The sequence below is a fragment of the Pungitius pungitius genome, chromosome 15, assembly GCF_949316345.1.
Source record: "Pungitius pungitius chromosome 15, fPunPun2.1, whole genome shotgun sequence".
NCBI lineage: Eukaryota > Metazoa > Chordata > Actinopteri > Perciformes > Gasterosteidae > Pungitius > Pungitius pungitius.
The window spans coordinates 15,789,167-15,814,118 of NC_084914.1; the positions used below are offsets into that span (position 1 = coordinate 15,789,167).

At 46.2% G+C, this 24,952-nt stretch overlaps 1 protein-coding gene across 1 annotated transcript in view; it reads right to left on the minus strand.

Annotated features, from left to right (window-relative positions):
• zswim5 (zinc finger, SWIM-type containing 5) overlaps positions 1-24,952 on the minus strand; it is a 44,865-nt gene continuing 19,913 nt past the window's right edge. The window contains exons 2-16 of the mRNA XM_037459434.2: positions 14,706-14,893; positions 14,395-14,563; positions 12,036-12,184; positions 11,058-11,208; positions 9,347-9,523; positions 9,068-9,244; positions 8,662-8,808; positions 8,437-8,574; positions 6,087-6,238; positions 5,896-5,998; positions 5,683-5,818; positions 5,218-5,375; positions 4,970-5,133; positions 4,494-4,575; positions 1-3,387 (exon numbers count right to left, since the gene is read on the minus strand). Coding sequence (XP_037315331.1) covers positions 2,525-3,387; positions 4,494-4,575; positions 4,970-5,133; positions 5,218-5,375; positions 5,683-5,818; positions 5,896-5,998; positions 6,087-6,238; positions 8,437-8,574; positions 8,662-8,808; positions 9,068-9,244; positions 9,347-9,523; positions 11,058-11,208; positions 12,036-12,184; positions 14,395-14,563; positions 14,706-14,893 — 2,954 coding nt within the window. The 3' untranslated portion in view covers positions 1-2,524. The remainder of the gene's footprint in view (positions 3,388-4,493; positions 4,576-4,969; positions 5,134-5,217; positions 5,376-5,682; positions 5,819-5,895; positions 5,999-6,086; positions 6,239-8,436; positions 8,575-8,661; positions 8,809-9,067; positions 9,245-9,346; positions 9,524-11,057; positions 11,209-12,035; positions 12,185-14,394; positions 14,564-14,705; positions 14,894-24,952) is intronic.

Consider the following 24,952-nt stretch of genomic DNA (forward strand, 5'->3'; position numbering starts at 1 on the left):
CCCCCCCCCCCCCGTTTAGTAGTGGTTTAGTCCACAGAGTCTCTTCTTCCACACTTAAGGAGTCCTGGAGAGGTGACGAGACCATCAAAGTGGTTCTGCATAGTCGGGTACGGATCTGTTTACAAATGGATGCCTTTCCTCCTTTTCATTCAGTACAGACACACTTTCTCTTTTGTCTTTAAAAACCAATATAAAAAAACAAATAATTGGAGCCGTTATAGCAAAGCAATGCACACAGGAGCACCTGAGAAATGCCTTGAAGTTTTTGCTCTTTTAAAAAAAAAAAAGGAAAACTCTGTCAAATCCCCGTCCAAAACAGTTCAAGTACCCCCCCGCCAAAAGAACAGAAAAATAAAGTAATAACAAACGCATAACATACTTATCATAAATAATTATAACTTTACAATTTTCTGAATTGACACTTTCATATTTACAATATCTTAAACGCTTAATGCTACTACCTTTTGTTTTGTTTCTTTAAGTGATGTCCCTGAGAACTGAGCGACAGCCTTTTGGTTCCTCTGCTGCTCTCCCTGCGTGTCCTCAGATGGGAGGAGAGACCCGACGACCTGTGGAGGGGCCAGTGGGACGCGCATGGAATGTAAAAGCAGACGACAAAGTCTTCCTCCTTTTCTCACCTTTTTCTAGTTGGGTGTGTGTGTGTGTGTGTGTGTGTGATTCCTACTCAGACATCCAGATTTACCAACACAATCAATAAATAAACGCTGAAGCAGGCAGGAACGGACTGAAGAGGTATTTGTGTGAAGTGCTTATACGATGACGGTAAAGAGGGGGGAGCATGGACGTCCCTCGTGCACACAAGGACTCCTTGTGCCCAGCTATGTGGTGTCATACATGTTGGAATAAGTCATCATGAAGCACACGTATCTTTAACCCTTTGAGAACCATCACAACCAGTAGCCTTCAGTAACTGGAGACTCTTTTCCATCACGAGCACCACAGAACTGGAGGAATATCAAAAATCAGGATCAACTTAGTTGAGCATATGAATGTGTGCCTTAGCCAGAGTGTGGTATGATTACTGCAATGACTGTGGTTTTAAATCTTTTAGATTTAATTTTTGTTAGAGTTTATCCAAACGTTAACACTTGTTGGTCCAGCCATGCTAACACAACAATGAAGTATCATCTCTGGCTAACACACTAGCAACAGATGCTAACATAAGACCTGACACATGAGGCCGAGACGGAGCAGCGTGTGAAAAAAAAGAGGATGGGGATAGCGGTCAATTTAAATGAGCTAAAGGGCTTGGTCGTGCAGCAGAGTTGTTTGGCTTTGTTAGTGACTATAAACAACCAATTCACATCACACATGATCAGTTGATCTATAAACGTTATCATTTAGTGCAGATGTATAAGTGGGAAAAGCCTTGTCCTACTATAAATTCAAAAAATATATATTTTGGTAGGCTTTTTGATTCTAAATATACAAGCAGAGGCTTGTTCCTCGTCACCAGTCCCATATACTGTTTGAAACGTCTCATCTCTTGCTGTACAGTACTACTCAACCATTCTGGAGGTGACGTTTTTAAATAGTGCTTATTTGATTAGTCACAAGTGCTGCATAGGTCCCCCCGATAGTCCAAAGTCCTATCTGCCAGGGTGTCAGGGGTAGGAACCACGACCGATAGAACCAACATAGGAACCAGATTGCTGGTTCATGGAAAAGTTCCGTAGAAACGTCTTGAGATGGAAAAGGGACTTGAGCTATGATTCGAGTACGCTCAAATCAACACAGGTCCCAACATCTTTCAGAGCTTCCTAACAGAACACAAAAAGACATGAAATGAAAGCCGCTGGCTGATGAAGCACAGAGTGTTATTGCTTATGGACTAAATCCCAATCCAGCAAGTGACGGGTGACGACAGGAGGGTCGTCTGGATTTGAAAGGTTTTGCCCACGAATAGCTGTACAACACTGCAGTTGTAGCTCCACAGATTGAGACCCAGTCGTTTATCAGAGCTGTGAAGCAACTTGGTTCTTCCCTCCTTTAAGAAACGCACTGAGCAGCAGATGTGTAGGAACCGGTTAGTACGCCACGTGTAGGTGTGTGTTCTGAATGAAAGATAAGGCCAATTCTTCAGATAGAGAAGTTAAAGCTGACAAATAATACAGTGGAGGTATGACGTTATGCAACGACATCAGAGCGCTCTTTTGGAATGACACGTTCCTTCCATTTTGGAAACCACTTCCTCTTGGCCTTTTTAAAGTAAGTAGACCTATCCAACGAAATATTTTGGTTTTTGAATCCTCATGTGCCAAATCCCCCAAAAGATTTCTTTTGACTTGATGGTTTGAATAGATGGTCTCAATGAAACAGAGCAACACTTCCTGGTTCACATTCAAGAAACAAAACAACAAAACAGGACAAAAACTTAAGACTCAGTCAACAAATGGCTCAACAGAAGAAGTAAAAATACAAAGGAATCCAAAATAACTTTAAATAGAAACAAAAAGGTCAAACTACTTCCCGAGAAGAGCGTCCCTGTGAGGGAGGGGCGTGGTCAGCCAAAGCGCTCCCTGACCAACATCATCAGTTTCTTCTTGCCCTTGTAGATCTGTTTCAGGTTGTCTATGAACTGAGCAAACTGAATATGGCCGTCCTGTGCCAGCAGGAAAGTCTCCCGCGCTTTGCTCAGGAACTCTATGAACTCCCCGTAGTGCCGCGGGCTGATGTGCGTCAGTCGAGAGTGCGTGGTGTTGATGTACGCCGAGATCGTGGCGTCCAGCAGCTGCCGCAGCGGCGCTTTGTCTGTTGACATCAGCTTCCCAGAGTTCCTTCTCCCGGGAATCCCGGCGAGACCCGGCGCCGTCATGGTGCACCGCCGCAGGATGTCGGAGAGCACGGTGGCGCAGTGCACGCTCTTCACCACCAGGGGGATGATGGCGGCGAGCTCGTTCTTCCCCAGGGAGTGGCTGAGCGCGCAGGCCCACAGCACGTCGTTGATGGCGGAATGCGTGTCCTGGTTGTAGGCCAGGTTGAGGTGGGTCATGGCGAGGGAGGCCAGCTTGAAGGAGCGCAGCGGGTACCCTCTGTGCTCCATGTACCTGGCAATGGTGAACAGCTGCGAGTAAGTCATGCCCGTGGACGCCGCCTCGATCACGATCTGGTAGGCCGTCTCGAAGGCGATATGGTCCTTCTCGCAGAGCGTCAGGGCAGACAGGGCGCAGTTCTGGGGGTCCTTCATGGCGCACTGCAGGGCCAGCGTCCTGGCACAGCTGGCCAGCTCCTCGCGCTGCGGGTAGTCCAGGCTGAGGCGCAGGATGGTGTTGTGGGACATGACGGTGGCCGCCACGATGCTGGTGGCCTCGGTCGGCGTGAAGAGGGTGTACCAGCTCTGCAAGATGCTCACCAACGCCCGCAGACCTGAGGAGGGGGAGAAGGCTCGGGGGGTAAATCACATGGTGTGATGATAGCTCTTTGGTACTTGTTTATCAAGTTTTTTGCTCAGTTTAACAGAAAGAATCTGACAAGTGAGGAGAAGAGCGTTTCATTCTGAAACTGGAAGTCGTACTTCGACGGAGCTCCTTGGGTTCAACATCACTCTGAAGGATTTCTGAAGCTAATTGCTGATAAAATGTAAGCGCTGTATTATCATCATCGGCATCAATGTCACTTTCCCAGATTGTAGTTTTTGACCCTTTGGTCCTTTTGTTTTCAGTTATGGAGGACCTTGAAATAAGGCTACAGAGCCAAGTGGAAGTGTCGTAATGACTCTACTTGTAGCACTACTTGTCCTGATTCATTCCCTCAGTAAACATGAGTTTATGGTCTTAAGGTCCTCTGCAATACAGCCCTGGTGTTCATTTAGTGAATTATGATCCATTTAGAGACAAATAGTACTTTAGTGGAATGGACTTTCAGGAGGGACAACAGGTCGCTGCTGCCACCAGAGCCTTATCCTCCCCCCCCCCCCCCCCCCCCGCTTTTTATTTCACACATGGGGACCCTGTATATCAGCTGCACAGAACACAGCCGTGATCTAAGATAGACAGACACCAGGCTGCGGGGCCTAACAGGGAACACTGAGCAAATAACGTGTTACTTCCCCGAAAGGAAAGTCCCATAAACATTTGCGAACAAGTGGTTTCAAACTAACTTCTCAAAGAAAAGAGCAAAGTGTGGAGCAGGAGACTGATCTGGAGTGGCTCTCTTTTTTGTATTCATGTGAGCTCCTTTTCTGCCGCTGAACTCTGAATGTCCCCCCCGGGGGCTTTCAGTGTCATCGGTGACAACTTTATTGTCTATGCACCACACTTAACATGAACATCTCGCTCTTGTAGGAAGGACATGCAAATGCTTTTGCTCTGTTCAACAGGTGTTTTTTTCCCCCCCAAACAAACGATTCTTATATGACTGAAACTGTGTGATTTGATTGGACAGCCATAAACCGTACATATTCACCACACAAGCCAATGATTAGACTGATGTGTGTGTGTGTGTGTGTGTGTGTGTGTGTGTGTCCCACATACCGACTTCAGTGGCACAGGTTACCAGCCAGCGGACCATCTCTCTCCTTCTCCAGTTTAGTGTGGACAGAGTCATCCTCATCACCTGCGGAGCGCACACATCCAATGATTCACACATGCTCCCGCTGCTTCATACAATGGCAACAACACACCTTTTTGTAGAGAAAGGTCCCGCGGTTGCTTCTGACAGACGAGAGGCTTGTAGTGTTTTTTTATATCGATTGGTCCAGTTTTGGTTTCTCTCTTCTTCCTCCGTGTTTACTGTCAAACACTAAAGGCTAAATTACGTGGTTGAAATGGCGAGACGCTGTGTGATGTTTTCTCTGTAAATTTGTAGCAAGGCTGCCACAAATTACAAGTTCAAGAGAACTGTTGTTTTGACAGGTGACCAGTGCTCAGGTTTTTGTTTTATGGTTAAATGATTTATGAAAACGGCTGACTCACTGTCTCACACACACACACACACACACACACACTACCTGCAGTCCCAGCTCCAGTGCCACGTTGAGCAGGGTGATATCAGGCGGGTTGTCTGCAGGTGTGGCAATTTTAAAGGCATCCTGGGCCAGCTTGAAGATTAAGGAAGAGGAGTGGATGTTTTTCTGGATGGCCTCCAGCACCGTCCGCAATCTCAACATGTCACCTACAAGCAAATCAAATGATATATACACATACAAACATCCATATGGGGACATTAGGGTGCTTGGTCGTGTTGACGGGTCGATACCTTTAGCAGCAGTGAGCATGGTGGAGGCCAGCTCGCACTGCTGGGACTCCAGGTGTCCCAGCGTGAACCAGCGTGGGTACCTGCTTGGTACTATGGAGATGCCGTGGTGAGGGTGGCCCACGTCCCCTGAGCCTGTGGAGGACTCCAGCACCGGCAGCCTGCCAGGGAAAGCACCACAACGTTGTATGGTCACCATACAAGTCTGCTGCCGCATGTCCACGGAGCTGACACTCCTCAACTTAAATGTGATATTTAAAATTCTGGAAAAGATCTACTTTTACAACTAGACATTAGTGTTGATCCTAGAAAAGGGTAGTACCTCGAAGTGGCGCCCCTCTACCCTTACCCTCACCTTTGCTTCTACCAAACCATTAGAAAGCTGGTGAAGGATTTCCAGCAGCAGTGTGTGAGCCGCTGGACCTCATGACCTGGCCATTAAAGCCACTTTCTGCTTTGCACACTGACCTCATTGCGCGGAGGGCCAGCTTGTAGGCCAGGTCGGCGTCGTGCGGCAGCAGGGCGGAGAAGAGGTACTTGGCGAAGGTGTGCATGGGGACGCTCTCCCGGTGGATGACCTCGCCCAGGCCACTGAATGGACCAGCTGGGCCGAGAGAGAGAGAAAGAGACGTTGGAATCGTTCTTCCTGAAGTACTGAGCAGAAACGCGCCGTCACTGTACCTTCCAGTAGCTGGATGGCTTGCTTCCGTAGAGTCTGGACCAGGAGGTCGCCCAGCTCCAGCTCCTGAAGTTTTGCGACAATCTGCTCCTCGTTACGACACACCTAGGGCGCAATTCCCACATTGTCAGTGTCGTGCCCATGAAAAATGGAAAAGAAATGTTGACGGCGTGTACTCTCTGGACTACCGTACCTTGTCCTGAGCATACAGGCCCTCGGGCATTATCCTCTGCTGGCCCATACCCATCAGAGCCACCTCTAAGGCCAAGGTCAGGTAGGACTCTCCTCCACTGGAACTGCCCCACACTGGTACGTGGTGGTAGACCGGAGGCCTGGGGTCGCCTTCTAGGAAGGAAGGAAAGAAACAGTACCATTTAGTGACTGGGGCAAAGATGCCTTCAAATCCCAACAAAAGTCTGGCTTTGATGAACCTAAATGCTATTTGCTTTTTGTCGGTCATTGGTCGTGCATTAAAACTTTTATGTCAATATGAATCAATGAGAACAGGCTGAGGCGTTTGGATCTTTACCACGCAATATGCTGTTCACTGAGGTAAAGGCATAGTTTACTTCCTGGTAGTCAAACAGAGATACTTTAACTTGCTTTTATGAAGCCACAAAGCTGGTGTAACATTACATCTATGTGGCATCCATGATGGACTGAGAGTGCTCATGTGAAATGGTCGCTAACCCGACAGGCAATGCTCGACAGCTTTAAGTGAGAACAGATGTCACAAGAGTCTCAGCTGTTGATTGGTGTCTGTTTGTTCTTCCCCCATCCTCATTCTGCTTAAATCCCCTCCATGCAATAGATCCCCTCAATCCTGTTTATTCTATGGATGGATGTGAGAGAGAAAGAGAGAGATCTAGTGAAAGGGGGGATGGGTTTTTACAGGCTTAACCCCAGTGCTAACTCATTGAGTTTGTTAGGTTTTTTTGTCCATTGGGTGTTGACTCATTGGTTGATTTGAAATTTCATTGGAGTGATTGCAGCATTTTCATTGGTCAATGAAAGATTCCCCACCTCCCCCTCCCATTTTCAAAAAACAGATGTTTCCAGCTGTCTTCCAAAGAGAAATATAGCGTAGTTACCAGGCGCACACACGCACACACAGTTTAGTCTGTGTGTGTGTGTCTCTTATCTTATTCTCCAAAACAACATAAGACAATCACCTCATCCATCACCCCCCCCCCCCACACACACACACACACACCAATGAGTGTGCCAGTGGTCAGCATTGTTTGGATTGACAATAGTTCCCTGTGGCCTGGTAACAATGGGAAAACCCGGCCCCTATTCTGCTCTGTTGCAAAGGCCACTAGTGAAAAAAGGGCCCTGGCAGGGTGTGAAATGCAGAATGGTGATGGATTCTATGCATACCACACACACAATCACAGCAGGAGTGTGGTCTAAATGAGCAGGGTGTTCAAGCACGATCCCTTCAGCCCTGCATAGTTCTGGGCCACGTCAGCAGCACAATTGCGCCGCCGCCCCCAGATACAAGAACGTGCAGTCTGCCGTATAAAGGGTCACTGCTGGTGGGAGGTGTGCGTGGTTGGTTATTTGGTCAACAAAAATGGCCCTTTGAGCTGCACGTATATGTTCTAGAGCTGTCAAAATGACAGCATTAATCTATCCAATACATGTGGCAGAGATGCAATATTTAAAGAAATGATGGAGTTGAGAGCACAGAAAAGTGCATGAGGTATTCTACCTCCAAGATGATCAAATGTGTGCAGTTTTGTGATAAATTGCCTAAAATACACGCTTCTTAAAGTGATTACTCATTACTTGTAAGATTTGGTCTTTAGAAGAAAAACAACAATTACAAAATTTGACATGGCTGAATAATATTTTTCTGAGAACATTAGAAATACTTTTAATTTTGCAGCATCTCACTTCCTATAAATTGTGAGGTTAGCTTGTTACTAATGGCGCCTCCTGATGGCAGCCTGAGACGTGAAGCTTGTTCTCAGCTTTGCTCGCCATGTGTCAAAATGACTAATCTACACATTTGAATTACTCCGTACACGAGCCTGTACAGAAGAGAGTAAACCCAAGACGCTGAATACCGAAAGCCAGACAGTTTGTTGGTCTGATGCAACAAAGAGTAGTCATAAGAACCGTGTAAATATTTAGAAAGGAAAATTTGTGTTGATGTACAAAAATATTTGCACTGCTTTATCTTGCCATAAAATTGGTGGAAGGGGATCCCTTTATGTTGACAATGTTCGTTTTCTGTTCAACTTGTGTTCCTTTTTTAGTATTTCACTTTTAAAGCAAATAAAATGATATCAATGAAATTATATTCGGCTCAAAGTTGATTATGGGGCACATTTGATTTTTCTCATTCCCGGCGAGTGCTTACCGAGGCACCACTGAGCTAAAGTAAAAAAAGGGGGGGAAATAGCAGTTGGCTGGTCTAAAGCTTCTTGATGGTTTTCTTTTAGATGTCTAAAATATTTCTTGTTGCTCCCTTTAACAAAGGGATTAGTCTCAATAATGATCTTTAAAAAAGGAGACACAGCGGCATATCTTCACACCTCCGGTGTCCATCGAGTTGTCGTCGTCCATGCGGCAGGTCTCGGTGAGCGTGTTGAACAGACAGCCGATGGGGTCTAAGGGATGACCCACCCAGCCTTCCAGGTTGGTGGTGGAAGTCACGCCCCTCTGGAGAAGCTCTGAGAGATGAGGACAAAAGACAAATATTTATTTTTAACTGTAACACATGCTGCACAAAAATGAAACCCACTAAATATGTGTGTTACCTTTCTTTTGGTGTTTGTAGATGTCCATCTGTCTCTGCTGCTGGAGGCGAAGCGTGTTGATGATGGCCACGGCCAATCGCAGGGCTTCCCTCGAGTAGCCGTGGGAACGCAGGGCGTCGACGCGAGCGCACGCCGTGGGGACGTGGTCTGTGTGTGAGACAAGGTGGTCAGGACAGCTTCCAAAAACGACATGTGGCCAGTGCAAGTTGCAACATCTGACCGCAGATACTGGCCTCAACAAGCAGAATTTGTGTGTGTGTGTGTGTGCGCGTGGAAGTGCCACAGAAACACTGCTGTTTCTCCTCTCTACTTTCAAAATGCAAAAGGGAGTTGTGCTCTGAGCATGTTTGTAGCCTAAACAAACATATATATATAACATAAGGTCAATATCAATATCAATCCTCACCGAGCCAGAGCGGCAGCCCCTGCGGGTTGAAGAGCAGGCTCTCCCCCTCCCTCTGGTAGGACGGAGACACGTAGTGGTCGCTGCTGATGATCCTTTGGAGGTGGCTGTCCTGCCAGTGGAGGTCGCAGGCCTCGACGGCCCGGCTGAACACTGACCTCCTCGGCCTGGACAGAGAGTCTGGGGGGCAGGGGGGGACGCGGTTAGCGCCATTGTTGTTCATTGGAGTGAGACTTCAGGTCAATCCCGTGTGTGTGTGTGTGTGTGTGTGTGTGTGCTCACCTTGTGCCAGGTTGCTCTGCGGCAGAGCGTTGGTGATGTTTGGAAGCTCGCTGCCGTAGTTGCCGTCCTCCAGCGGGCAGACGTCCAGGTCGCCCCACTTCTTCAGCTGCTTCAGCCAGCCGCTCTTCTCTTCGCTCTTACAGTGGGGGTTGAGCACCACGCACACCCACAATGCACCTGGAGTAAAGGAGGGCGGTCAGGGGTCGGGATACAAAGAGAGCGGTTGAACGCTCTACTTTTCTTAAACTCCAGCGCTCATTTAAACAGGAGGAGCCGGACCTCGATGTCACTCCTTACTGGCAGGTTCAAGTCTTTAAACAAAGCGAACAAAGTAACACTGAGCACCGTCTTCAGAGAAACCGTCTTACAGAATCTCTACGTGCAATGGTAAGAAACTCATGAAACAAATAGTGTAGCACAGATGTGGAGTGTTGGCAGCTTTAAATACTCCTAAAAAGCTGGAGAGTTTAGTAGATGAATTTTTATCTCATTAAGTTACTTGATGATTTTTTTTAATGATATATTCGGTTAGTCATATTTCAGAAATAATCTCTGGTTCCTGGTGTTTAAATGAGGATTTCTGTTATGAATGTAGGTACATTAAGATGTGAATGTATTATTATTTTTATACCTGAAAAGCTCTCTGCTCTACATACACAGACCTCACCCTGGGGTCAGCCGTCTGAGGAAAATGATCCGACAGCACACCCCCACCCACCCCTGTCTGCGTCTCTGTGCCCCCACTCCCCACCACTCAGGAAGTGTTCGCATTGACCTCCTAAATGCTGCGATTGATTGCAGAGAAGCCGAGCAGGCGTATTGATCATTTTGCTCCGTGCAGGGAGCGAGAGGCGAGGAGGCTGCTGGCTGGGTGACCAAAGAGCTCACTGGAGGAACGGGTATCCGACACAGACACCCCAAAAAACTAAAGGGACAGGCTGGACACTTATGCCTACTGGGCCGTCCGACCTACAGGAAGCTGACCCGCAGTCTAAACAAACTCTGAAACAAACACTGTTATGTGCAGATCTCTGTACAGCGGCTCCCTCTCCCTTACAGAACAGAGTTGAGTGTCACTCAATTGTCCTCCTGGAGAGCAAAGATGGATGCAAAGAAAATAATTGCAAGGATTTATTCATCTCACATTTTGGGTAACTTTAATAGTTCTAGACACAGCGGGTTTAAAATAAACGGCTCAAAATGAGACAATACATTTCGACCAATGCTTTTTTGAGCCCCAGTGAAGAATAAATGGCTCAATTACCTTTTTGCTTTTGATCTAGAACAGAGGTGCCCACACTTTTCGATCGGTTAGGTCGACCTAAAACAGCGCTGCAGGCCCAGAATGAGTCTATATGACGAAAACAACGAGCCTCCCATCGGTCAGAATAAGGAAACCGCCACAAGAATCCCACACATGCTTGGTCATTCCCTTACTGGAGTCGGCCTGGGTTGCTTTGGAATGAAATTAAATGCATGTGTTAGTAAGCTAGGATCGCTAATTAGCATTAGCATCCGTTTTGAATCTCCCGCGGTCATTTTTTACGATGGCATGCGAACGACTGGTACTGCCTTTGAAATTGGCATCTTGAAGGTCGTCAGGCATTAAGTTATAGATGAGCAGAAGAAATATTTGGCTGGTGGGTTCAGTAATACGCAAGTTTAGCCTTGGACACACACACAAACCTACACACAAGATAAGTGTTCTTACCCAACTCATCCCAGAGCTGCCGACACTTATCCGTCATGCCTGTGCCCTGTTGTCGCCATAGCGACAGCCTGGGGTCCGCCATGAACTGTTCCGTTATGAGCGTCAGCATGCGGGCGCCGTTGGAGTCTCGCATTCGTAGCATCTCCCTGACCTGGAAGGATTGAAAGTGCAGGTTTAGTCATGCATGGAAGCCTCTAGTGGAAACAAAACACACACCGATACTAACGGGCGCCGCAGGGGCCTTCAGCTCGTCCTTGTCAAACACAGAACAACCGTTCCTCAAGCCGTAGTGTGACACACTGCTTATTTTGCTTTAAGTCAGAGGTGGAATGAGGAGGTATGATACTACTGTCACTTTAATATTTTTAGATGGTAGAAGCATGAGTCTGTATATGTGAGTGAAAGTTTTATCTAAAATCAGAGTGAATGAGACAAAGAAGGATTTTTGGCAACAGGCATAATCCTAGACTGCACTGGAGGTTTAACATGTGGCTGCATTCAAGAGGTTTTATAACCTTGTGAATGCCACTAAATAAAGACTTATTGATTGAGGGGCTTTGTGTAAGTTTGAATAGCGTTAACTCTGAAATATCAGCAGGCCAAATGTGCTGTGTGTATAGTTCTGTGTCAGACTCCTTTATGAATCCTCCACATGGGATTTGCAGAGCTACATTCAACCATATTCAAGATTGACTGTATTATGCAAACTGAATGCACTAACCAAAGAAATCTAAAGATGCTCTAGGGACCTGCAGGTGCTTCAATTCTTTGTGCAATTCTCTCAAAGGGAAATCATACTTTTACAGAATTAAGTGGCGTGTTTGAATGGATGAAACTAAAGGAAAAGAAATTCACACTAAATTATGTAGGAGTTTCTTTTATCCATTTGAACAAAAAGTGTGTCTTATGAACTCAAAGTGTGGGGTTGTGGTTGTTACCACACCAAAGACCCTTAATAAACAAAGTGGTGATTTCTACCTTGGCGAACATGGAGTTGAGTTGCTTCCCAGAGCCGTAGTATCCTCCCTGGGAGAGGAACTGTTTCACCTGCTCCCTGACCTGGTCCTCGTCCAGATGCCAGCAGTTGTCATCGTCGATACTGGCGCCTGCAGTTGGGTCAGGAGCGCCTGGGAAAGCACACGTGTTAAACTACGCTGTGACCATGGGAAATAGAATTTACTTTAGGCCCAATCGTGAAGAGAAAGACGGTTTCCATAGCGGCATGCTAACGTGTGGTTCAAGATGAAGCCTCACTTATACATTTTAATTCTGAATCTTTCAATTCTGGTTAAGGCTGTACTTACAGCAGGTGAAAGTATTGAAGTGTTGAACACGTCACCATTTTTCTCAGTAAATATATTTCCAAAGGAGCTATTGACATGACATTTTCACCAGATGTTGGTAACAACCCAAGTAATACATACATACATACAATGAAACCAAAACCAAAACTTCACATAATAGAAGGAAGGATGAATGGGCAAATTTACAGAGACATAAATCTGCTGCCATCTAGCAGGATGATGAAGATGACACGAGGGACAATGATCCCAAAAACACAGCCAAGGAAACTCTCAACTGGTTTCAAAGAAAATAAAGCTGTTAGAATGGCCCACAATCACTTGACTTAAATCCCATTGAAAATCTATGGAAAGAAGACCAAGATTCATAGAAGAGGCCCACGAAACCTTCAAGATTTGAAGACTGTGTGGAAGAATGGGCCAAAACCACAGAGCAACGCATGTGACTGGTGACTCTATACATGAGACGTCTTGAAGCGGTCATTACCAAGTGTTTTTTCCCATTATTACACATAACTTTATTTCTGAACTCTGAACTTTGTTTTGGTTTCGTTGCATGTATGTATTACTTGGGTTGTTACCAACATCTGGTGAAAATGTCATGTCAATAGCTCCTTTGGAAATATATTTACTGAGAAAAAAATGGTGACCTGTTCAATACTTATTTCACCCGCTTTATGTATAGTAGCAGAAAATGCTTTCTGCATATGAACAAAAAGTGTGTAGTGCAGATAGCATTACGGCAACTCTGTAGCGAATAGTATACAGTTCATACAACTTAACTCCACTGTTTGCTGGTATGATCTATGATGACTGGGTTGTTGAGTACAAAAGTCAAAATGGGGATGTTCACACCAAGTTTCATCCATTTCATAAATTGAGGATTTATTCTTGAAAGGCTGATAATATCAAATATCAGGAAACATTTATTGCCATAATATGTCAGACAAACATGGCAACAACTTCATTCAAGATTCATTTGAAATCCTCGATATCAGCCTAAAATGTGAATTTGGTAAAACTTTGGTAATAGTAAATCAGCTGTACATGTAGTTACCAATCCAACTGTAAAAGCAGAAACATTCTGACTCATTCTGAATGAGTTCAAATCTCTACTGAATGTTAGTAGGCATTTGTATTGCATTCTACTTAAAGTGAACCTACTTGACACCCGAGAAAGCTCCTCGACTCAAGCTAATCACACACTGAGGGAATACAAGGCCAGCTTTATTTTTCTTTGGGGCACGGAGTGTTGCGTGTGTGTCTGAGTAATGCAGCGGGGGAAATGTAGATGTGCTTTGATCTAGCAGGAAGCGGACTGAGGAAAGCCCAGAGATGCGTTTCCAACTGGCTCGGGGTACGCAGCAACATTCCTCCATCAAAGGAGCCCGTCGCTCCTGGATCCACTGAACTCGAACCCCCATGATCCCCTTGTCAAACACAGAGGGAATCACAGTGCCCGGGCTTCCTGCACAGGAGTGCTGGGGAATGTCAACATTTGGCCGGGCGCGTTGAAACGGGGAAACAGAAGCAGGCTTTTGGTTTGGAGAAAGGATGCTTCTCGTTGGTTGTTTTCCACTACGCGGCTCTGTTGTGGTCGTCCTGCCCCTTTCCAGTCCATCCAATCCTTTCATCTTCCCTCTCCCGAGGGCCGTCTCTCACATCTCCTCCTCTCAGTGTACCTTCCCTTTTCCACACGTCTCTCTGGACTCATTCACCCCTTCTCCCCCCTCGCCCTCTTTCCCGTCCCTGCTTTCTTCAACATCCTCCTGCCACTGGAAGGAGGCAGGCACCGGAGAGGGGCACCTAACAACATAAACCAACCGATTGAAGCCTGCCTTGCTGCATCGTGGGACCAATCGGCCTCGGATCAAGTCTGGACGCTTTTAAGTCGTTGCTCTGACTGACAGCACCTTCGCAAAACTAACTTTTCACCAGTTAAGTGCTTCTCCGTGCATTTGGAACATTAAAAAAACTTCAATTGTCAATCACAAACTTGTGAATGTAAAAATTTGCCCAACCGGTTGTCCTCTCACCATGGACCTGGTTGATCTCAGAGTTTGAAGAGAGGATCTCGTCGGCCAGTTTCTGAGCTGTGGGCAGCACCTCGGTGTGGTGGGCCGTGATCAGGTACTGGACCAGCTTCTGCAGCTGATCCCGGTTCATCTGGAACAACGTCTCTGAGATGGGCAACCGCAGCTTCACCTGTAGCAAGCAAACATGGGTTCGCCCGTGAGTTCATTCAAACGTGCTAACTCGCTGCTGCCCCCCCCGCCCCCCACCGCGGGCTCATGACCTCTTACAGACACGGACATATGGGGTTGTTTTGAGGCCATGGCGTTATTACCTGCTCGGGCTTGCGAATGCGGTAAAGCGAGAGCGCCACCACGTGGGCGCAGTAGAAGATGTCCCTGTTGCCGCAACCGCAGGTGACCGAGGTGATCTTGCATCGGTCGAAGCTGATGGCGACCTTGTGGGTGACCTCTGGCTCGGACGACGTGGCGGGTTCAGTGACTGTGCCGCTGAGGTGAAAGCCTGCGGAGAGGAGAAAGGACAAGTGGGTTTTATCATTCACTAAAAAATACTAACATGTGACCTGATGATAACAATGTGGTGCTGGGTGAACAGCCACGATTCACACGTTTACTTTATTCTCTAAAGTGAAGTTGTTAAGTTTTGTTTCATCTTTTACCCGGAATCGTGTGTGCAGACTGCCAAGGAGAAAAGCATCAGAGAAGGAGCATTTTCCATAATCTGAACCCTTTCAAACTTACCGAGGGAACCTTCGTCACAAAACACACGCATCAGAACGAGACACCGGGTCATCTGATCCTCTCCTCGCGCCTATGTTCATTTCAAACTAGGGGGTTGCTAGGGTGTGATCATTTCCTGCCCAACCACTTTCTCTCACACACACACACACACATTCTAGCCTGTAGTGATGAAAGCTTCCTCTCATAGTTCATCTTTGGGGCCCCCACATACTAAGCTAACCGCTGGCTGTTGGCAGCTGTCGACCTATTGCTCAGCGTCTGGGGGGCCAACCATCTCTTGTACTTTTTAGTCATACGTCAGGCCTCATTGGCTCTAGCCGGCCATTACAGGGCTTGATGGACTTTGAACATTGACTACACGCTAGTTATTTCCTGCAATGCATGAGGATGGTAGGCCATCAGCAGACAAACAGCTGCTGGTTCTTTCGAGTCAGAATAGCCGTTTGAGCCTTATTAAAAGGGTGTGTAAAATTAGGTAAAAATACTCAACTGGAGTATCTGGAGTACAATGCTACATCGTTATCAAATGTATTTAATCATTGGCTCAAGCTCAATGCAAAATAAATTTTAGGAGCAATACTGCCGTTGAGTGCCAAAAATCCTCATCTTTATCATAACTAATATATAAACTCTTTGACCTACATTAAAATCCCCTAAACCTTTACTAAATAAACAAAAGCAGGTATTCTTTATAGCCCATAGATTAAAACATAATGTGATAACAAGAGAAGAACTAAAAAAAAAAAGTTAAAAGGTGCAACAAATAAAAAGGCAGGTAAAGGCTACGGAGGACAAAGGGGACAAGATAGCAGAAATGTAAGGAGAACAGAAGAGGGGAGAGTGCATCTGCTCTGTTGGCTCACCGTGACAGGTCAATTATTTATAAAGTAAGACCTCTGTGTGTGTGTGTGTGTGTGTGTGTGTGTGTGTGTGTGTGTGTGTGTGTGTGTGTACTGTATCCCACCCAACCATAGCAACCCCTTTGCTACTTTCAGGAGAGAGAGAGAGAGAGAACAGGAAGGCCATGATATTGGCTATTCTGGGTATGGGTTTAAAAAAAGAAAGTTCATGGTGAATGTTAGTTTTTGCAAACACACACACACAAGAACAATTCAATTCTGGGGTATGGGCCAGCAAGGTAGAAGCAGCTTAATGAGCGAGTGTTAAGCCATCTCCCTGGCAAAATCCCACACCTGGATTTTATAAACCAAATGTTGTGAGCATGCACACGCACACGTGCACAGAGAGATCGTATCAACTGCAATCCGCCCTCCCTGGGACAATGGAAGATAAAGAGCTACAGCGGATTAAGAGAGAAACCCAACATCCACCAGAAAGGTTGGAAAGAACGAATTCAACGGCTGATTGGAGGTCAAAGTACTTTCTGAACAGTTAAAAGGTGGACAACATAGTAGAAGCCCCCCCCCCCTCCCAGTTCAGTATACATCTCTCTATATTCCCAACATCCACCAACATGCAAGTACCAGACGTCTACCTGCAGACACCAACCAAGGGCCTTGAAAAGAATTGTCAGGTTGTTAAGTGGACTGACTTTGTAAATCTCTTTTCTAATCTTCCAACCACTCAAATCACTTTAAAACTATGCAGTGTTTCCCCTTGGGGTGTACAACTTCAGGGGGAGGGGGGCAGTGAGAGTTGAAAGAAATGCCAGGAAGAAAACAAGGAGCCTGGATACATCTGTATAATCTGATGATAGTGATAATAGAGACTTGTCCCACAGCTTGGGGTGCTTCTGATCCTTTCCACCTCGGCTCTGAACACCCCCCCCTTTCATTTGGTTAGGTTAACGCCTATTGTTGCTTGGACCACAGACACAAATGTGATGATGATACTGCTGCTCTTTTCACAGTTCCCCCCCCCCCCCCCCCGTTTACTGATGTTTGTAAATACAGCCACAGCAAGCAAGCATTGGCTCATTATTGAAAAGCTAAAATATACTACCAGCCCTGTGAGTATCATCACAATAACAGACCAGAACCTTCAGGTACACAATACCACTTCTATCTCCCGTTCATCAAACTTGTATCTGGTCCCAAAGGCTCAGGGTAAAAATGTACCCCATCTTTTTCTTCTGCCCTGTTTGTTGGAAGTGTGCGTGTGTGTGCGTGTGTGTGTGTGTGTGTGTGTGTGTGTGTGTGTGTGTGTGTGTGTGTGTGTGTGTGTGTGTGTGTGTGTGTGTGTGTGTGTGTGTGTGTGTGTGTGTGTGTGTGTGTGTGTGTGTGTGTGTGTGTGTGTGTGTGTAGAACGACTGAGGGAGACATTGTGTCTTCAGCAGATGGGGATGCAATGACACTTGATAAAAAGATGCTGCATCACTTTGTAGGCACAGACACACAAAGTGAAGAACCCTTTTCGTAGCCTGTCTGCTTTGTTCTTAATGCCACCGCAACAAAACAAACCACTGAGTGATATTCCCCGTGAATATCTGTAAACTCGCTCTTTTTGTCCCACACACACACTTTGTACTCGTCTATATCATTGGTCTGATTTGCAAAAAGCGATGAATTTCTAACAAAGCTGAATTAGGAGTGCAATGAGTGTGAACTGGGAGTGTTGCCAAGTAAAATGATCAGCTCTAATCCTTGGGTGGGGGGGGGGGGATTTTTTGTGGGTCCTTTCTCTGCTTATGAAGGTAAGCGTTCTCGCTCTCAGAACCAACGCAGACACTCTGAAATCTGTCATGCGGAAGAATTAATTTGTGTTTGCCATTTGTTTCAATATGTGTGATAGAAAAAAAACAAAGGAGACAATAAAAATACAGAAAGGACGACTGGAGACCACCAATTGTACATCTCTCTTTTGTAAATAAAGGGACCTCCCCCCACGCACTGATGTATATGTACAAACACTCTCCCTTCCTCCCTAAGCCATCTGCCACTCGGTAACTCCGCCCACACAATCCAATCAGGAGGCAAAGAGCTCCCCACGCTCATAGGCCATTAACTCGTAATCAGCTGGGGAGACGTAACCAGGCAGCAAGCCAGAGTGTGCGTATGAACCCACACAAACCCACACAAACCCACACACCCGTAAACCACCAAGCGAAGCCTCACCACAGACGGACCGACAGTCAAACCCCGCCCACCCCTACACTGGATTTTATAGATGAGGACGGGACTTTTGGATTCCATTCATCGGCTTCAACCACCGCGCTGTAGCATGCGCCCCCAATGCCGCACACGTTCCCATAAGCTCCTCCTTCTCATTGCTGTTTAGATTAGTCTTTCGTACTTGCTGCTCACATGTTGTTGCAAACGCCTTCCTGTGGTATTTGTTAGTCTGAATCCGGCTGCAGCAGAAAAGGAAGCTGCACTCTTCATTCATTTAGCTGGCTCACCTCTGGGTAAATGCCTCAGCTCAAATAACGACTATAAGTGCTTTGCAAATGCTGTAGAAGACCCTCATAACATCACCAAGAGTCCCACGGGGGAATTTCACCAAGATATATTCACCATACCGAGGCCGGTTTACTACAGCAACATGAAGACCGCAACAGGCTTATTTGTCTGTGATTTGATTTCACAAAAACTAAAAGGAAGGCAAAAGATATGCATGACAAAGCCCATATGGAAAACAAATGAATGTTTGCTTTGCGAGGCCTGTCGGCAGCGCAAAGGGAAACTAATTTTAGAAACATGTTTTCTGAATGAGGGGGGGGGTTCAAATTAGGGCTGCAACAACGAATCAATGAAATCGATTAGAATCGATTATTAAAAGCGTTGGCAACGAATTTCATTATCGATTCGTTGTGTCGCGCGACTATTTGAGTTTAAAAAGAAAGTTGCGCGCGCCGCGCAGAGCTGGGGAAAAAAAAGTTGAGCGCTCGCGCAGCAGAACATCGGAGAGACCCGTACTACTGTTCTGAAACATGCGGAGGAAGAGAAGCCAATGCGATCTAAATATTTCACACTGAAATGGGGGGTGCGGGTCCTAGCGGGCAACGGGGGGGGGGGGGGGGGGGGGTGCTGCGGTTTTCTTTGCAGCGCTAGTAGTTTTACGTTCTAATCGCCGCGCTCGACTTCAATGTGTAACCTTTATTATTGTTCGGTCTGAAACAGCGCGCCCAGTGACGGGTGGTGCAGCAAAATTGATGTCCGGGTGGAAATCAGGAGACAGGTCGGTCCGGGATATTTTCGGGAGGGGCTTTGAAATTCGGCAGGGTTGACATGTCTGATTGTAAGATATGCAAAAGCGACATGGCCTGGCACGGGAGCACCACGGCAATGATTCATGATTTTGTGCCTAATATATTTAATTTGGCGGCTGTAAAGTATACATCATGCGATGTGTGTATGTTTTTTGTGTTAGTCCATTTTATTTGCTTACTTAGGGATGTTCAAGGAGCAATCTGTTAGTGCAAAAGATATTTAGGAAGTGCACAGTCAGTTCTATTTTTCAATAAAGGGTTGGAAATTAATGTTTTTACATTTTTAATTTTTTTATCCGATTCATCGATTAATCGAACAAATAATCGACAGATGAATCGATTATTAAAATAATCGTTAGTTGCAGCTCTAGTTCAAATATCATTGACCCTTTTGCCAGGAGGGGCCTACTGCAAGATTCATCCTCCTCCAGCAGCCTTTCCAGCTCCCATCTGTCCTGACAGCTTCAAGGTTTAAGGCGCCGCCGCCCCCCCCCTCTTCAGTCTCATTCACACACAGACACCCCCTGTATTCAATCAGCCATCTAGTGCTGTACAACAGACATGTGTGTCTGTTGTACAGCACACACACACACCTCCTCCCCTCTTCCTATCCATCTATCATCCATCCATCCGTCCGTCCGTCCATCTCTCCCTCCTCATAACAGTTCATTGATTCATTTGTGATTACCCAGCAGCCCCCTACCGAACACACACATGTAATATGCAAAATACTTGCAAACCGACGGGACTCATTTGTCATGATTACATTGAATTGATTCCATGATTTTCTCCATTTGGTTGTAACGGGAGAGGCCGGAACACTGTCATGGGGGGATGGGGGGGAGGGTCAAGTAATCAAGTCCCCTTTCTGCATATGTGTCACTGTAAAAACAAGAGAAAGGGGGAGGGGACTAGTGCAGATCTGAAGGAGAGAGACTGGCAGAAACTCAGCAAAATAGGCTGACATGTCGGTCAACAAAGTTGGAAAAAGACGAAGCAGAATGAAGGAAGTGGCGAGAGGACACTCAGAGGGAGGCAGATTATTCTGGATGCAATATCAACTTTGGCTGAATGCTTGTCAAAGAGGTGGAAAAAGGTCGATCGAAATCATCACAATGAGGGAAAACCCGTCGGATCGAGTGAGTAACAGATAAAGGCTCTGAACAGGAGCCATGGATGGGTGGGGAAGTAGAGGCGGGCTACTTCAGCTGGACACCATCGAAAACTCCAAGCCATGAGGAGCCTTAAAGCGGTCGATGGTTTGGCTTCTTTGTTGATTTCTTAAGCATACGAGTTAAGACAATCTTGTATGCGTAAGCACTGTGATGCTATCATGTTTTGAAGTTCTAAAAAAGTCATACTGATACTTTTCGTCCCAGCAAACGCGTGAAATATCAGCTGGTATGAATTTCCATTTTATATGGCCATAGTCACAGCCTGGTCTAACAAGCTAGTGTGTTTACATCCCAATTTGATTGGATGGGGGGCTCCCCAGCTAAATGTGACAGTCGCTCTACTCTTTATGACCTTTGAACAGGAAATCAAGTTCATATTCACTGGAAGCAAAACATTGGTTATACTTTCAGCCTTCATCATCATGAATATTTTGTAACTGAGAAGTCTGACCCCTTTTACTGTGTACAAGCTAATCCAAACGGGGGATACCTGAAGCACTACAAAATAATTGTAGTTACCACGACGAGGGGGTCTGTCTCATAGCCGTGCTGACCCAATGAGACGTTTTGTACTGCACCCTCTGTCTCGGCTCAGAGATGGCACCTGGCTTTCAGCGGAGACCACAAGGGGGGCCCTGCCCACATTGAGCCGTGTGGGCAAGGTGTGCACGGCAGTGGGGTCACTCTTCACTATCGTTGGTTGCCAAAGACATGCACACATATCCACACATTTGTTCGCCACTAATAAACGCACACACACACACACACACGCACACACACACACACACACACACACACTTTGAAGTGTGTGCATCTATTCCACTCATATTTGCGCCTCGTTTAAGGACCATGTTCGCGTCGCTACGCATCTGCGTAAGCGGTGCATGCAACGTTAATGTGGTTATGCACACAAGCGTGCACACACACAGACAAACACGGGTTTCCTGAGTCTCTCTCACTCTCCCCTTGCTGCTCTTTTGTCTCTCTCGCACTTTGCCCTTCTCCTAAAAAAAAAATAAACCAGCCGTGGCCTCGGCCGTGCTTTTTGTTCAATATGGCAGTACGCAAAGCAACAAAAAAAAAAAAAAAAAAAGAGAACAACCATCTGCCGCATGCACGCAGCCTCTGTTTTAGGAAAAACAAGGGCTGGCTTCACAATGCCTCTTTAGCTAGTTGGTGTGTGTGTGTGTTTATTTCTCCAAGCATAAGTCTGCAGGGCAAGATAAGTATGCGTCTAAGAGGCTTATGCTGCGTTTCAGGAACTGAGAGAGACAAAATGGCTCCATTCGGAGTTGGCGTGCACAAGGTGGCAAGAAAAACATAAAGGACAGAAAGCGGCCCTCCACACACACACACACACACACACACACACACACGCACGCACACACACGCGCGCTGAGAATTTGTAGTTTGGGGCACACAAGCCGAACATTTGAAACATAAAGCCAGCCTTTATTAGTCAGCGGTTGGTTTCAGATGGAAACTGATATCTGTTGAAAGCAGTCACTTCACAGACTTTGACCAGGCCCTCTCAGGGAGCCCCTGAATGCACCAGCACCATACAAATAATTAAGCATGTTTTTCTAATGGAACCAATATTTCCTGGGTTTCACTGGAGCGCTTCGGCTCCTTGTGACCTTCTTGAGCTTAGAAACCTTTCCGACAACACCCTCCCTGATTAGCCTCCGCCCCCACAGAGCTGATCATGCTGACCGTGCGCAATCACGTGTGAAACATGAATAATGAAATAATGAAAACAGCTTGCGAGTCGATGTGCAAGCTGACGATGTGCACATGCTCTCTTATCCCTTTTGCGAGCGCGCATACAATAGCTCGGTGAGGGTGGAAAACTCTCATTTACCCATTAGCGGAAAAAGAAAACACACACACACCCACACACACACAGATGGGTGGGGGACTTCTGGTTGACTTCATCAAGCTCTCATCAAGCCAAGCCACCATATGGGGATGGGGCCCAAAACAGAGGGGATTGGACTGTGTGTGTGTGTGTGTGTGTGTGTTACAGAACCCCCTTCCCCAAATGCAACACCAACACAAAGGAAGCATGCATCACCAAATCAGCTTTGTCTTGCATGCATTATGACGCTACCACTAACCCATTAAGAAGACCCCCCTCGACACACACCCCCTGAAGGTGTGCTGAGCTCAAAGCAGCTGAAGTAAAGCAATGAGGAGGGCCAGACTCTGATTACTACCTCCCCCTTGTGTCTCTATTCCAGTGGGTCTAATTTCTAGCTTGGCCTTCCTCCCTTCTTTCTCTCTCACACCAAATTCAAGATGCCGAGGCACCCTTAACCTCTTCAGAGTCTCCACTGTATGTACTTATGTATGCGTGTGTATGCCCTGACAAGGTCATCTTGCAGACAGCACATTTTAATCTGGACGTGACCTGCTTTTTCTTGGCTTCGGACCCCGGCCTCCCTTCCCTTCCCTACTGGCTGCCGCCACGGAGACACCCCCCTCCTCGCCGAGCACCAACCCACCCCACACCCGAGACCCTGGGCTGCAAGGGCCTCGAGGCTGGGGCCTCGCCTGCCATTGTTAGCCCACAATGGGAGAAAGACGGCTGGCTGGCGGGCAGGCAGGCAGGAATGGAGGGAGGCCTCGCTAAGAAGGCCAACAGAGGCAAGAAGTTACTGGAGTGATTGTGGGGGGCCGCAATCATCTACAGGATCAGCATGGCTCTCCAACAGGGGTTTAACCAGCATTTCATTCAGTCGGGACCGTCTCCCGCCAGAAGCCCAGGTTTGTGACAGATAGTGGGTGATCTATTCCGGACTGGGTTTGGGAGACTCCTTTCAAATATTTTGTAGTTCTATTTTATCAAATAAAAAAAATTAAAAAAAATTAGTAAAACTTTGGTTGAGGTTATCAACCTAGAGCCGGTCGAGCACTCGTTTTTACATATCCCTGTCTAATCTAGGCTGAGCAGCTGAGCACTCTAGACATGCCTTTGTGGAGAGACTGGTTGAAAGAGTGCACTGTGATTTATTGTGTCTCCATAGTCTTATAGATACCAGATTACAAAAAAGGCTACAACAACACAGTCTGATTTATTGGGGCATGATATCCTATCTGACATTAATGGACCTCATTTAATCAGCTACTATTGGTGAATAAAGTCTGATGAGGGCGTATTCAGAAGGGATGACATGCATTGGTTCCTTTTTATTCCTGTGTCTAATGATTGGGATGCTAAAAAAATAAAGATGTTGGGAAAATCAGGCCCTGGCGTCTGATCAGCTGTGGGACAGGTATAATGGCAGAAGACAGAAGATTTCAATTAATTAAGCCTTCAGCTGTTAGACATGATCGAGAAGGCTTTTTTGTAGTTCTATTTTATCAAATTGAAAACGCAAATATGTCTGCTACATCATTTGAAACATACTTTCTCCAGCAGATCGCCTGATTTGGCAAATTTGGGGATGTTTCCTAAAACTTAAAAGTGAGTTGCACCAACAGATTTTCCTGGTGGGTGGGAAAAATAAAGTCGCAATATGGAGTTTCCAGTTCATTTATTATCTGGCTTGATAAAGAGGAGAAACGAGTATTCATTAAATAATGTCAACTTGTACACAACCCCCACACGGATACACACAAAAAGGTGGCAATCCAATAATGTCAGCTGTCATGTACACAACCACACACTGGCATGCGAGTACACACACACACACGAGTTTACAAAAGAAAAGGTTTCCAATCGCTAGACATTCATTCAGTCTAAAAACACACACTCACAGTTCTGGGGTGAGCGAGGTAGAGAGACCTTTACGACATGCATTATGAGAGACACACAATGCCAGGCAGAGCATTCTCTCACTTACTTTATTCAGTCAGTCATTCAATGGCACCCCCTATCGCCTCCACTCTCATCCCTCGCTCTGCTCATCTTTAATATAAACTTTCCTTTAATTTATCATTATTACTATCCTTATCCATTTATTGCTTCATTGTGAATTATCTCAGTCATTCAATGAGTTTGTAATATAGGACAGATAGGAGGGATCGAGCTGCACTCGTTGCCCCAGCTCATGGCGGCACCAAGGGGGCGCGCGCACGCACACACAACATCCCATCACAATAGCTAGATTCACACAGTGCACGGACGGCTTGAGATTGAACCAACAGTGACGCAAGCCTTCCAATCCCTTGTGTATGGACAATGGAGGGCTGGTAACAACAACCCTAGGGCAGGAGTTGTGAGTGTGTGTGTGTGTTTTCATTTAAACGCAAAGCTGAACCAAACAATTATCCAATTTGTGTTAGCCCAAAACATCGTCTGTAATAGTTTTTTTTTTTTTTACAGAGGTCAACTGAGGGTCCACAAACGAATCAGAAACACAAAAGAAAAATGACTATGCAATACAAAAAACAAGGTGACAAAAAAATAGCATTTTTAACACTACTCTATGGGTCCTCTCAGTGCTTTAACGTCCTACAGCAAAATGATGTCCTC